We start from the raw sequence: 16185 nt of genomic DNA on the forward strand, positions 1-16185 counted from the left end.
TCCACGTCTTATTTTTCTCCAGTAATTGCACCTTTCCGATTTGCATCATATTCCCAAACCATCTCACTCTTTTAGATCTCGGTCTATTTTACAGCCTGTTAAAACTACATCTTTCAACATTTTCCCATTTGTGTCATATTTCCAAACCACTTTAGTCACCTCTTATACCATTTCATCTTGGACTAGCATACCCACTAAATTTTACCTTGTCATGTATTCTACCAGAAGTTAATTTTTTACATTTTTCATTTGTGTACCTGCCCCTTGTTTACATTTCTTCTTGCTAGCTTCACTACCTATCAGTGTGTCAGCACTTAATGTGCCTCTCTTGACTATACAGTACTAGCTTCATTTTACAATGGTTTTTATTTTACGAATGGATTTCCCTACCCCTGACTATTTCAATGCTGCAGGATACCAAAAATCATTGAATTTGATGTGTTCATTTTAGATTTGGAGCTGCAAGAAGACACTTATGAGGCAGTCATACAGCATTTGTATACACATAGAAAGATATCACTATGTTCCTGCCTTTAAGTATTCAAAGGTGAAATATTTTTTATGGCCAGGGAAGGATTATTTAGTAATGGCACTGTAAACTTTTATGCTACTCTTTGTCTTTCTGTTATTTTGCCTGATGCCTTATTTCTTTATTATTATTATTACTGTATATTATTATTATTATTATTATTATTATTATTATTATTATTATTATTATTATTACTATTATTATTATTATTATTATTATTATTATTATTATTATTATTATTATTATTATTATTATTATTATTATTATTATTATTCAGAAGATGCACCCACAGGGGTCATTAACTTGAAGTTCAAGCTTCCAAAGGATATGATGTTCATAATATGTTCAGTGTTTATAATTTTAAATTATATATGTTGACTTTAATTGTTCTTCTATCATTATTTTCTCTGCCTACTGTGTACCTGGCATATGTACCATGTTACAGTATTTTTTTATTATACTTACATGTATTTCATTATTATTACACTAAATTAATCAGTTCATTATATGGAACGGAACTTTTGTTGTAAATAGAGATATTAAGTACAGTAATGTGATTGCTAAAGGATTTTATTACTGATATCTTAGGACACATGTTCTGTATTGCAATTCAAGTTGAATTTAAGGGACTAAAAATGTTTCAGGTTTGTGCTCATATTGTTCAAGCCATTCGAAAAGAAGCTGTACGAGCTCGAGAGGAATGGGAGGCAGGGCTAAGCTGTGGAGGTTTGGGCACACCAGGTACCCCAGAAGAAGTGCAGCATAATCCTCCTGACACTTATTGTTTTGAAATGTTATCAATGGTGTTAGCTCTGAGTGGCTCTGCAGTTGGTCGTGCACATTTAGCTCAACAGGACCACTTACTCAAACACCTCTTATCTTTGTTACATACTGGGTCAGCCAGAGTACAAAGACAGGTGAGTTCATTTCCCATTTGTGTGTGTTTATGATGACTACGTTTTTGTGAACAAATGTTGGCTGTGGAATGTTAATTTTATTTTGGCACAACAAGGTCACTCATATGGAGAGAAACAAATTAATTTATGTACTTGGTTTCAGTATACTTTTTTTTTATTTTCGTTGGTGAGAATGATATTATAATACAATTGAATCAAACTAAAGATGTGAAAAATAGGATTTATTATACATTGAAAGCTTTACATTAATTAGAAATCATATAGCAGTGAGAAAAATATACTGTACAGTATTTACACACACACACATATATATGCATATATATATATATATATATATATATATATATATATATATATATATATATATATATATATATATATATATATATATATATATATATATATATATATATATTATATATATATATATATATATATTATATATATATATATATATATATATATATATATATATATATATATATATTATATATATATATATATATATATATATATATATATATATATATATTAACTTTATCACATACACAATTGTTCTGTGCATTTAGTAGAATTACTAAAGGACCTCATCCAAACTGGATGGTATCTAATGTGTGGACTGTTTGTCCAAGAAAGCTTGTAACTTTTTCTGAATAAAAACTCCATTAGATACCATCCGGTTTGAATGAGGTCCTTTTTAGTAATATATATATATATATATATATATATATATATATATATATATATATATATATATATATATATATATATATATATATATATATATATATATATTGTTCTGTATATATACTAAAAGGATATATATATGTGTGTGTGTGTGTGTGTGTACCATGTGTGAATGCCTTTTTAATATATTACATATATATATATATATATATATATATATATATATATATATATATATATATATATATATATGTATATACTGGGTGTTTATAAATTAGAGCCCCCTCCACAGACAAATGGACAGACAAAGTTATGAAGTTTTCTGCTATAGCCTATCTCCAAGTACATTATTTTAAGTTTCTGTTAAGCTATTTTTCATTTTACATTTCTTGTATTTTCAGACTGAGTGATGGAGTTAGATACAGCCATGGCTAACGACTCGAAGGAAATCAGATGGATTGACCGAATCCAGGCTATAACCTTCAGAGAGGCCAGGGATGCTGGCGGATCCTTCATTTCACGTTTCTGGATAGCTAGATACATTAAAAGAGATGAATCCTTTGTTAAAAGAAACTGGAACAAAAATCCATATGACTGTCATCGTGAAAAGAGTGAGAATCTTGGAAGGCCTGAAGTCCTTTCTCAGGAGTCAAAAGACATCATAGCTGAGGCAGTGGGTTGACCAAGAAAATCTTTATGTAAATTGGCGCTTGAACTAGACACAAAAATTGGAAAGAAGAGAAGTTATAGTGCTGTATATCGTGAGTTGAAAAAATCTGGTATCAAGCCATTTCATGTTATCAGCAAGCCCAACATCACTCAGCAACAGAGAGAAGACCGTGCATGGTTTTGTGGTTCATTTCTTAAAGATTGGGATGAAGCTGACTTTCTCCATGTTGCCACATCAGATGAATTCTTCATTTATACAGTCAGGAAGCCAAATCGTAAAAAAGGGATTTTGACAAAGGAAAAATCTATTTCTGGGGGAAGACCTGTGTCACCCAGTGAAATGATCCATTAGCACTCATTTCTAGGTATAAATATTGCTAAATATACCAGAGAAAAAGCTATCCATAATGCCAGGGTTACGACCCCTGGATCGAACACCATTAGATGGTGTCGGTATGCACAAGGGGTGAGTGGTTGCCACTACCACAGATCTTCATCCTACAGATTTCTCCATTCTCAAAACCCCGAAAAGGGAGGAGCCGTTCCAAAGCCTTACCCTCCGCACCTAGCCAACCACCACCCCGGCCGCCATATTCATCCCAAGTTAGCACCTCCCAAGCTTGGTATGCCACTCGGGAGGGAAAAGGAAGTACAGGGATGGGTCACTGGGTGACACAGGTCTTCCCCAGAAATAGATTTTTCCTTTGTCAAAATCCCTTTTCTGGGCTCGACCTGTGTCACCCAGTAAAATAACAACAGAGAATCAGCCATACAAAAGCTTGGTGGAGCCCTCTAAGAATTACCTTAATGGAGCTAAATAAAACTATGAGAAAATTACTGTGTTTTAATAACCCAAAACATTCGTATTAAGAACATAATTAACATTATAAGGCACACAGTCTAAATCATAAAATAACCAACACCAAGACACTTAAGGCTAACAAAAGATTTAAAACAGGATATCCATGAAATGGCCAGGAGTCAGGCTGTGAAGCAGGCCTGACCTAAAGGTTAGAAGGCAGGGCGAGTAAACGAGGCAGGTAGGCGAGAGAAATACAAACAATAGGATAAACTAAGGTTACATAAACTAGTCTGGGGCTGGGGGAACAATACTTCCTGCAGCTACCGTGGAATATTTAAGAGCCTCTAGAGACTTAAGATAGTGGCGTTTGAACACTGTTGGTGATTTCCAGCCCGTATATTTTTTAAGGTCATCAAAATTCATGCTATGAAAATAATTAGCTGAGGTGGCCAACACCCGAATATCATGTACCCGAGGTACTGAATCCGGGTTTGCCTGTTTAATGAAATATAGTATTTGTTGCCTGATGGCCTTTAAGGAAATGGTTCCTCCATTTTCCCTAACAAAAAAGGGCCTGAAGTTCTATTAGAAGTTCTTTCTATTTAAATAAGCTTTTAAAGTGTTAACTGGACATAAAGACAGATCCTGTGGAAGGGGAATAATCTTCCAAGGAGACCATCTATTTTGTGGATCCTCATTCTTTGCTAGAAACTTGAGATCCGGAGACAACAGAACTTCTCCTGACGGGAGGAAGTCAACATGGTTCGGTTCTCTAGAGAGAGCAGACAGTTCAGAAATTCTAGCCCCTGAGGCTAGACTTTCTAGAAATAACGTTTTCCTTAACAGACTCGAGTATGTACATAATTCGTTATCAGTGTCTGATGCCAATTTAAGTACGTCATTTAAGAACCAGGAAACCGTGTGAGGATGGGTTGCTGGTCTAAGACGAGCGCATGCTTTAGGAATTGACGAAAAATATGAGTCTGTAAGGTTAATATTAAAGCCATGTAAAAATATTTTTCTTAAAGCAGATTTTGCTGTAGTAATAGTACTAGTGGCCAGTCCTTTCTCAAATAATGATCTGAAGAAAGAGATTGCTAGGTTCGTGGTCATTTCCTGAGCTTCAGATTCCTCAGAAATAATGCTAACTTTTTAACTGCTGAGTCATATTGTCTGAGAGTAGATTCCTTTTCTTGTCTGATTCTATGAACAGTGTATTAATAGGATCAATGTTAGCGTCTTTCTGAGCTGCAAACTTCATGAAGTCCATAAAGCTAGGGCATTCAGAATTCTTGAGGAAGCTGAGACAGTCCGAGTTTGCACTACTTGTGTCAATCTTGGACTGGGGATCTGTTTGCGCCGGAGTTTCAACTCTAGAAGAAGAGGAAACCAATTGCTCTTCGGCCAGTTGGGTGCCACAAGTGCTACTTGACCTTTGAATGATCTGAGTTTGTGTAAAACTTTCATTAATAGGTTTATTGGTGGAAACATAGATCCTTTGCCACCTGTTCCAGTCAATTGACATCGCATCCGTGGAATGAGCTAGAGGGTCTAGATTGGGAGCAACGTAACACGGAAGCTTGTGGTTGCTCTCTGTGGCAAACAGGTCCACCTGGAGACCCGGTACCTGAAGACAAATCCACTCGAATGATGCCTTGTCCAAGGACCATTCCGACTCCAGCGGAGTTGTCCTGGATAGTGAATCTGCAATGACATTCCAACACCTGCCAGGTGGGTAGCTGACAGGTGCCAAAGATGTTTCCTTGCCAGAGAAAATTGCAATCATTACCTGATTGATATGGCTCGACTTGGAGCCCCCTCTGTTTATGCAATGTACAACTACTGCACTGTCCAGTACCAGTCTGATGTGAATCTGTCTGGTTGGACGCAGTTTCTTTAGTGTTAGAAATACTGCCATTGCCTCTAGAATGTTGATATGGAACTGGCGGAATACAGTCGACCATGTTCCTTGAACTTTCTTGTGTTGGGAGTATCCTCCCCATCTGCTTAGGGAAGCATCCGTATGGATCACTAATGATGGAGGGGAAATTGGAGAGGCACTGACCTTGACAAACTCTTGACTGTTGACCATGGTGAAGCCTCGTCCTCAACACCGGCGGAATTAGAGACATCTTGTCTCTGTTTCTGCTGTTGGCTCGTCTCTGCCATACCCTGTTTATATCCTTCAGTTTGGCTTTTAGCAGCAAATCTGTCACTGACGCAAACTGAAGAGAACCCAGGACTCTTTCCTGGGTACGACAAGAGGCTCTTTTGTTTTTGAGGAACTGTCTGGTAGCTTTGGCTATTTCCCTCCTTTTGGCTGGCAGAAGTGACAGTTTGTGTGTGTTTAGGTCCCATTGGATTCCTAACCACTGAAACTGAGCCTCCGGAACTAGACAGGATTTCTTCCTGTTTATTTGGAATCCCAAGGATTCCAGGAAGCTGATCACTATGAATGTTGCTTTTCGACATTCCTTGGCGTTGGATGCCCAAATTATCCAATCGTCCAGGTATGCGGCTAGCATAATCCCTTGGGCCCGTAGCTGTTGGACTACTGTCTCTGCCAGTTTGGTAAAAATTCTGGGCGCTATGTTGAGCCCGAATGGCATGACTCTGAACGAGTATGCTTGTTTCCCTAGTCTGAACCCTAGGTAAGGAGAAAAGTTTCTCGCAGTCGGGACATGATAATATGCGTCTGAAAGATCTATAGAGGTGGTGATGGCCCCACGGGGAAGTAGGGTCTGTACCTGCGAGATCGTAAGCATGCGAAACTTGTCGCATTGAATGTATAAGTTGAGACGAGACAAGTCTAGAATTACTCTTTGCTGGATTGAGTCTTTCTTTGGGACACTGAAGAGACGGCCTTGAAATTTCAAGTGTCTCACTTTCTTTATTGCCTTCTCTTGAAGAAGGTCTTGTACAAAGTCCAGTAAGTCTTTGGATGGAGGTTGATGGAACCTGACTGGCGGAGGAGGCCCTCTGCTCCAGCTCCATCCCAGACCTTTTGAAACTATGCGGTGGGCCCACGGACTGAAGGTCCAATGGTCCCGGAAGAGATATAACCTCCCGCCTACCTGAGGAGACTCATTGATTGGAAGAGGACTTACTTCCTCTGCCTCCTCGGCTTCCCCTTCCATGGGAGAGAGGTCTGGTTGCAGTCCTACCTCTGTAGGCGGCTCTGGCTCTACTCCCCCTTGCATGCCTGTTGTAGCCTCGAAACGCCCCTTGGCTTTCAAACGAAGCGTTGAAGGCTGGGGACGCTACGAAGGCTGGCGGAGCAGAGGCTTGCTGAGCCAGCTGCATCAGTACGAACTGCTGCTGAGGCTGAGCTTTGGATGTGGAAGGCTGTCCGATCTGAGAGACCGGTACAGCCTGAAGCACAGTTTGAGCCTGGGGTTTCCTGTATCTCCTGAACTTCTTCCTTTCCCTGGGTTGAGGTCCGGAGGTCTCGGTGGACTTCCTTTTAAAAGGAAGACCCCAGCGGGAGCGAAGACTCTGGTTTGCTCTGGTTGCCTTCTCCAGAACATTATTGACCTCATCCTCAGGGAAGATGTTAGGTCCCCAGACAGAACTCTTCATGAGTCTATTGGGCTCATGCCTGATGGTGGTGCCTGTGAAGATATGCTTCCGGCAGTTTTGTCTCGCCACCACAAAGTCATAAAGGTCCGATTGGAATGACGCTAATAAGGATTTCGTCAGGACCTGGAACAGAGGTTCGTCAGTGTAAGTCAAAGCTGTTACCTGTGCGATGGTGATGGAATGCAGGGAGCGACTCAACCTGCACTTAGCCTCATACTCCGCCTTCAGAAGGGCCTCCAGAATCCTGGGTAGTCGCTCACTGAACAAGGTGGAGGCACACTCGTGTGTGGACAATTGGCCGACAGACAATTGACCAACAGACAGTTAGCTGACAGACAATTGGCCGACAGGACAATTGGTCGATAAGACAATTGGCCGACAGACAGTTAGCCGACAGACAATTGGCCGACAGGACAATTGGTCGATAATGCGTACATTAAATTTATTAAAAAAAAAAAGAAAAACATCCAAATGAAAGGAAAAAAATTCAAAGTTAAAAACATAATATTCATGGTTACTATACTATACTAAACTACTTATTTTTGAAATCATTATACTAAACTACTTATTGTTAAGATTGTTATTCTAAACCAATTATTCCTGATATCGTTATGCTAAACAACTACTTTTGAAATTGTTATGCTAAACCACTTATTTTCAAATGCTTTTCCAGACCAAACTTTCATCTTGTTTTTACTAAGTTTATTTTTCCAAGCCCTTCAGTATCAGTCATGGAGTTCATCTTAAAAGGATCTAAAAAAAGGTTAATACATACACGCTTTATTAAAAAAATTAAAACTTACATATTACAAAAGATTTATAAAAAAAGAATTAAAAGATCAAAATAAAAGGGAACAAATTAAAAGATAAAAACATAATATTCATCTCAACAGACAATTGACCAACAGACAGTTAGCTGACAGACAATTGGCCGACAGGACAAAAATTCGACAGAAACGACAGACAATTGGTCGATAATGCGTACATTAAATTTATTAAAAAAAAAAAGAAAAACATCCAAATGAAAGGAAAAAAATTCAAAGCTAAAAACATAATATTCATGGTTACTATACTATACGAAACTACTTATTTTTGAAATCATTATACTAAACTACTTATTTTTGAAATCATTATACTAAACTACTTATTGTTGAGATTGTTATTCTAAACCAATTATTGCTGATATCGTTATGCTAAACAACTACTTTTGAGATCGTTATGCTAAACCACTTATTTCCAAATGCTTTTCCAGACCAAACTTTCATCTTGTTTTTACTAAGTTTATTTTCCAAGCCCTTCAGTATCAGTCATGGAGTTCATCAAAGCGGAACGAGGAGGCAAAAACTTCTTTTCGAGGATACGCCTACATTATTGATAGAACCAGAGAATCAAAAACGTTTTGGAGATGTGCTAATCGTAATAACTGCAATGCAAGATTGACTACGATCGACAAAGTAATTAGCAGAACTCCTTCTGAACACTCCCATCCACCAACTCCTATTGAAAATCGAGCTTTAAAAGTTAAAGAAGAAACAAAGCTTATTACTGGCCCGATCTGAGGAAATGCCGAGCTCTATTATTGATAGTGCAACTTCAGATATCCCTGTGACCATTGCTGGAGCTTTACCAAAAAGGACTCTCTCAAACGTACAGTGTGGAAGAGACCGGTCTTAAAGAAGATGAGCTATATAAGACTCCGAGAGGTGATAATTTTTACTCTTTGAAAATGAAGAGGTTTCTATTTTCGGAACTTTGAAAAATCTGGAAATCTTATCCAAGAAAAGTGAGTGGTTCTGCGACGGGACTTTTGACTCTGCACCTTTGGGCAAGCAGCTATACACGATCCATGCGCTAATTACTGAAAATAAAACAGTGCCGCTACTTTATTGCATGACAAGCAGTAAATCTGAAGCGGATTATGATTTAATATTTAACTTCATTAAAGAAGGAAGAAATGTAAATGTGACATCAATTACAGTAGACTTTGAAAAAGCAGCTATAAACTCCATTAAACGCAATTTTCCTCACGTTTCTATTTATGGCTGTTTTTTTCACTTTGGGCAGTGTTTGTGGCGCAAGATACAGACTATGGGTTTACAATCGTGGTACAACTACCGAGAAAATGCATTTATTGTAAAACAGCTACAAGCACTAGCTTTTCGTACCACCTGATGATGTACCTTTTTGTTTGAACAATTTATTAATTCTTTAGATGCACAAACTGATGAAATTTTGGAAGATTTCTTGTCTTATTTTGAGTGTAAATGGTTAGGAATCGTGCAGCGTGGTAGGCGTAGACGACCTTTATTCGACATTTTGTTATGGTCGTGTCACAACAGAGTGCTGAACGATCTGCCGAAAACCAACAACTCGCTGGAAGGGTGGCACCACGCCTTCAGTAGAAGAGTAAATGTCCACCACCCTAACTTATTAAAATTAATTCAAAAGCTCAGGATTGAACAATCAAGCACAGAAATTCTAATAGAACAGGCATTTTCAGGAGCTGATGTTTCAAGGAAAACAAAAAATACATTCGTGTTAAGGAAAGACTGAAAAAACTTGTACTCAACTATGACGTCGAAGATGGTTTGCAATTTTTAAGAGCTTGTGCACATAATTTTATCAATTAAATCGTTTTTTCTAAATTTTTGAGATGAATATTATGTTTTATCTTTTAATTTGTTCCCTTTTATTTTGATCTTTTAATTCTTTTTTTATAAATCTTTTGTACGCATAAAGTCTTTTTATGTAAGTTTTAATTTTTTTTTAATAAAGCGTGTATGTATTAACCTTTTTTTTAGATCCTTTTTAAGATGAACTCCATGACTGATACTGAAGGGCTTGGAAAAATAAACTTAGTAAAAACAAGATGAAAGTTTGGTCTGGAAAAGCATTTGAAAATAAGTGGTTTAGCATAACAATTTCAAAAGTAGTTGTTTAGCATAACGATATCAGGAATAATTGGTTTAGAATAACAATCTTAACAATAAGTAGTTTAGTATAATGATTTCAAAAATAAGTAGTTTAGTATAGTATAGTAACCATGAATATTATGTTTTTAACTTTGAATTTTTTTCCTTTCATTTGGATGTTTTTCTTTTTTTTTATTAAATTTAATGGACGCATTATCGACCAATTGTCCTGTCGGCCAATTGTCTGTCGGCTGTCTGTCGGTCAATTGTCTTATCGACCAATTGTCCTGTCGGCCAATTGTCTGTCGGTTAACTGTCTGTCGGTCAATTGTCTGTCGGCTAATTGTCCAACTACCGGCACACTCGGGGTCGAGTTTACCCACTGTGAACGTAGCCGGAGCTCCCGACCAATATTCTGAATCCCCGGGGAAAAGAAGGGAGGTGGGATCTGTCTCCCCGGAGTTGAGGCAACGGTTTGCCATCTATTCCCGCCTGAATGGTCAATTCTGCGATCTTAGTCGTGCAGGGGGTAGGGATGGAGTCACCTACTGAGAGCATCGTAAAACTCCCTTTAAAGGGAGTAAGTTTCGTATTTTCGCACTCCCAGTCAGTGAGAGCGCGCATCAGGGCGGATTGGGCTTGGTCCCTGGGAAAGATAACCGTTTCCTTCTGGACCTTATCAGATCTAATCCAGGCTTCCTCTGTTAGCCTGGCATAGCCTGGGTAGGGAGGCACCAGGTCGGCTGGAAAGAATTCCAGTTCTTCCAGACGACGAGTGCCCAAACCCTTGATGGTCAGGGTGTCATTATGCAGGGGGGCGTGTAGAGCCAGCCGCCACGGGTTCCCCTTATCAAAGGGGGCAGTCTGGAGGCATCCGGAACAACATGGGACTGCTGTACTGCTCCGGATTGGATAAATCCAGAGAGCAAGCTTTCCTGGGCCTGCATCCTTTGTGCCAATGACAGCACTGACTGACCAGAGGTCTCCAAGCTTGAAACAAGCTGAGAAGAAAGGTCTTGTAGCGTAGCTTCAACCTTTGAGTCAATCCTCTGCATTAGAAGTTCGACGAAGGCCTCAGGGTCAAAGTTAGGCTGTGGGGTTTAGCCTTAGACACTCTGGATCTCGACCCTTTGGACGGGGGAGTAGCCTTGTTTTGAGGACGCCACTGGTTTAAGAGCCAGTGACGACCTTGAGGGAGCTGGGGATTAGACCTTTGAGGTCTAGAGGACTTTGAAGTAAGTCCTTCTTTTTTGATTTCACCTTGGGGATAACAGACCGAAATCTGTCCCCAAGGATAGCTGGTTTGGGAAACCCCTGAAAAGAAGAAGAAGAGGAAGAAGGAGAACTGAAAAGGGGACTACCAAAACCCTCTCCCCCTGCCTCACTTACCACCTTACCTTCTACCTGATGGTCCAAATCTACGCTCATCGGCTCGAGGTGGATGTTGATGGCCGCTACCTCTTCCGCCACCTCTCCGCACAGGTTGTCTTCTTGGGAGGGCTGCGTCTCTTGCCGGATCCTCTCGATGATTGGGGCGGCCAATTCCGCCGGCATTGCAGCGGAGATCCGGGCACCGGGGTAGAGGAGATTACAAATCTCCTCCGACAGGACATATGGATTGCCAGACGCAACGTTCCTCCCAAATCCACCGACCCAGATCTTGAGGGTCGACAGCGAAGAGTCACGGATGATTTGGTCAGACTGTAAGAAAAGGTAGGACTTACTGAAAACATTCTCTAATTTTCTCGTATATGTCTATATAAACCATTAAAGTCAAAAAGAGACTAAAGGTTAGTGGTCTCTTAAAACTTACTGACTCATCCACCACTAACTCGTACAGAGCGTAGCAGATTTCACAGCCATCTGGGTGCCAAACGACCAGGTCCCCAACGTGGACCGAGCAGCTGGAGTCGATCGGCACACCTCGTGTCCACAGGGTTGTTGGAGAACCGCTGTGCACCCTGGCTCCTGACAACATACCATCTGTAAGTGGAATGGTGGTACATGAGTATCGTCAAGGAAGGCCCGCGGAATTAGGTCCGCGGTAATAGGCTACCTTAACACAGATTTATGGGTGGTGAAACATGCGTTTCATCAGGCAAAACCGCCGGAATTGAATCCGATAGTAAAGACTAATACACAGATTTATGGGTGATGAAACATGCATGTCATCAGGCAAAACCGCCGGAATTGAATCCGGTAGTAAAAGACTAATAAACATAGGTTATGCTACAGAATGGCCAACTATTAATTATGTTAAAAATAAGTACTCTATGATACTCCGCCGTGATTTGCCACTGAAATCTCGTTATGTCACATATTATGGAAACAGCGTAATATGGCGGAAAGGAGTGTTCGCATATGGCCCATCTCTCAATCACCCAGGGCGGAAATCACATAGTGGAAACCGCCAATTAAACCGAAAACCATACCCACCGGAGTGGTAACATGGACAATAACAACGAAAGATCCGACTAACCTGGCGGAGACTTAAAAAGCGTAACTCATGATTGCATCCCCGGGACAGTGTTCGACGCTGATAAGGGAAAGGTAGGTGAGTGGCGGAAACCTGGCGAACGGCGACCAGTCGGGTGGGTAGCACCCTCTGGAAGCCGAATGTAACCTCCTCACGGGGGTGCCGAACGCAAGCGATCAGATTCCCTCTGCTAGGAAGACGCCCAGGCCATGTCGCCAAAATCTAATCGATCAGGTAAAGAAGGACTAGGCTATATACACAAAATAACCTGCGCAGCCTCAGGATCCTAGCCTACCTTCCAAAACCAAAACTTTTTGGCTTGGTCAGGAAGGCCAGAATGAGCGCTACAGGTGAGGGGGGGGAGAAGAACCTCGCATAACCTAGCCACACCCTCCAAAACCGACAGCCTGGTTAGGTGGTAGACTATGAATTGAGGAGACCCTTCACTATTCTAACCTCACCCTCCAAAACCTAACGGCCTGGCCAGGTGGGCTAAGGGTAAAGAGCAACTCTCTCACTAGCCTAACCTCACCTCCCAAAACCTAACGGCCTGGTCAGGTGGGCCAAGAGTGAACAAGGAACTCCCTCACAAACCTAACATCTCCCTCCAAAACCTCAAAACGGCCTGGTCAGGTGAGCTAGGTAGTCTGAGCATCGTGTAAAAGAGCCTATCCTGTCTAGCCTAACCCTCCAAAACCGAATTACGGCAATTAATTCGAGTAGGCTAGGCTAGAATATACCTAATCGAATAAAACTACCTGTCGTCGAGAGCACTAACATAATAAAAGTTAACCATTCGATGTGTTTTAAAATGTCTAAAAATTATATACTTATAAATACATAAATGACTCAGCGGCAGAGAGGGCCAAACAACATCCGTTATATGGGAAGCGGGGATACCCAAAATGGCCACCTCTGGCCTTGAATCGCACACATAAACTAATCCAGAATAGACATGTCATCCATCCTTGTACACATCAGCTATGATCATGATAATAATAATACCACCATCGAGAAGGCACCAATTCGCTGATGGAGGAAGGAAACCAGTGAAAAGGGAGGAAAACTATGATCAGAAAAAGGGAGGGGTGTACCTCCATCCCTAGCCTAGATCAATCATGATACGGGCTCCCTTACCTCCTACCAGCGAAATGGTAAATTCTCCAAATAAGGCTCCAAACTGAAATGGAGTATGGATAAAAACTAGCAGAAATATTCTGCTAATAAAATGCGAAGACAGGGTCAAGCATGGCAGAGGCAGACACAGCCCACGCCCGGCTGCGTAGAACTATTTACCTTGGTAAACAATATACGAACAGTCAAAATAAAATGCCTCTGTAATAAAAAACCCAAAGGGAAATGGTACTCAACTTAGATGGTGGAAATTCCTGGTGGGATGACATGATGTAAGTAGAAAAAACCAAATAACAACACCAAAGAAAAATAGTGTATCCTGGAAGGCGTGCTAAATTGGAATGAATATGGCGGCCGGGGTGGTGGTTGGCTAGGTGTGGAGGGTAAGGCTTTGGAACGGCTCCTCCCTTTTCGGGGTTTTGATAATGGAGAAATCTGTAGGACGAAGATCTGTGGTAGTGGCAACCACTCACCCCTTGTGCATACCGACACCATCTAATGGTGTTCGATCCAGGGGTCGTAACCCTGGCATTATGGATAGCTTTTTCTCTGGTATATTTAGCAATATTTATACCTAGAAATGAGTGCTAATGGATCATTTCACTGTATGACACTGGTCGAGCCCAGAAATGACATCATTTGGGCTGCAAAGTTGGATGATATCAGAGATGACGTGCGCTATCGCCAAGTTGTGAAATTTCCTGAATGTTTGGGAATTTTTCTCTGTTTCACAGCCAAACGGTTAATGTGGATCATCAAAGAAAAAGGACAGTCATGGAATGGCGAATACTTCAGAGAAACTGTGCTTACTGGTGGAGTATTTCCTTTCCTCAAAGATCCTGAAAATGTGTTATCTATTGAAGAAGTCACATTTTTGCATGACAAGGCACCATGTTTCAAGGCTCTTCAGACACAGGAGCTGCTTTGAAACAGTGGTATCAGTGTCTTCTCGTCAAGTGAATTTCCAGGTAGCTCCCCTGACCTTAATGTGTGTGAAAACATTGGTAGTATCTTAAAAGATCATGTTGAAGCGTGCACAGTGAACTATGATGGTATACCAAGCCTCGATGACCTGCGAAAAGAGGTGACTGAAGTGCTCACTCAGGAAAATGGAGTTTGAGTCTCAGCTTTTTTGCGGTTTGCTGAAATCATATCCCTCAAGAATGCAGACTGTGGTACAGGCAGATGGAGGCCACAAAAAATATTAAATACTCAGAGAGAAACTGAAATGAATACCTGTTCTGAATTACTCTTGTTTTTGTCCATATCAATTTTAGTTTATGCTGTAGAGGGGGGCTCTAATTTTGAAACACCCTGTGTGTATGTATGTATATATATATATATGTATATATATATATATATATATATATATATATATATATATATATATATATATATATATATATATATATATATATATATATATATATATATATATATCCATGCTTCTAAACTGAAGGCCTAGGTTCGAATCCTGGTGGGGGCAGAAGAACTATCAGTTATTGATTCCCTTTGGGTGTAAATTATTTCCAAAGTATAGTGACACTTATTAAACCACATTTGTGGATTTATATATACAGTATGTCCCCCATATTCGCCGGGGTTAGGGACCACAACCATCCGCGAAAAGCAAAATCCATGATAAGTTGTTATCCTCCCCTCTAAAAATGCTTTTAACTGCTTATTTTAATAATTCAGACAACAAATATACCTTAAAATCAAACACATAACTGCCTATTTTAATAGTTCAGACACCAAATATACTTTAAACTGTCATCCTAAAACACTTTAATATCATTTCAGAGTCATCTTACAACATTATCTTCAAATATATATGGCTTACAGCTACGTGTGAAAACTGATCAAGTGCTCCCTATGTTCAGGCACAGCCATTTTCTCTCATACAGTTTTAGTTTCAGTTATGTATTTTTATGCTTATGTTATAGTAATTCACATTTCATTAAGAGAGAGAGAGAGAGAGAGCAGAAATACTACTCATACACTAATGACATATGTACACAAAGCATCTGAGCTACGAGCTGTGTGATTGGCTACTTCCAACCCTTCCAGCCAATAGTGTGTCATCATGGAGAGAGAGAGAGAGAGAGAGAGAGAGAGAGAGAGAGAGAGAGAGAGAGAGAGAGAGAGAGAGAGAGAGAGAGAGAGAGAAGGGCGGGGGTGAAGTTGATATGTTTACATCGGTAAAAACAATTACAGATGTTGGGACGATCGGTTTTTTATACATATTACAATGATGATAATACAGTATAAGTGAATCTGTAAATGAAATAACATTTTTTTTATTAATAATTTGCCATGGTTTTTCATTAAAGGATATGTATACTTGGAGAGAGAGAGAGAGAGAGAGAGAGAGAGAGAGAGAGAGAGAGAGAGAGAGAGAGAGAGAGAGAGAGAGAGAGAGAGAGAGAACAAAAATGCAACTCATACGCCAGTGACAGTTCATACACAAAGCGTCCGAG

The 16185-nt window shown here is 40.0% G+C and overlaps 1 protein-coding gene across 1 annotated transcript in view; it reads left to right on the forward strand.

The window, feature by feature from the left end:
* Positions 1-16185, forward strand: part of hiw (highwire) — a 1788684-nt gene that overhangs the window by 1559516 nt on the left and 212983 nt on the right. Inside the window, 1 exon segment of the mRNA XM_067112237.1 lies at positions 1174-1446. Within this exon segment, the coding sequence (XP_066968338.1) occupies positions 1174-1446 (273 nt within the window).

The sequence above is a fragment of the Macrobrachium rosenbergii genome, chromosome 2 (assembly GCF_040412425.1).
Source record: "Macrobrachium rosenbergii isolate ZJJX-2024 chromosome 2, ASM4041242v1, whole genome shotgun sequence".
NCBI lineage: Eukaryota > Metazoa > Arthropoda > Malacostraca > Decapoda > Palaemonidae > Macrobrachium > Macrobrachium rosenbergii.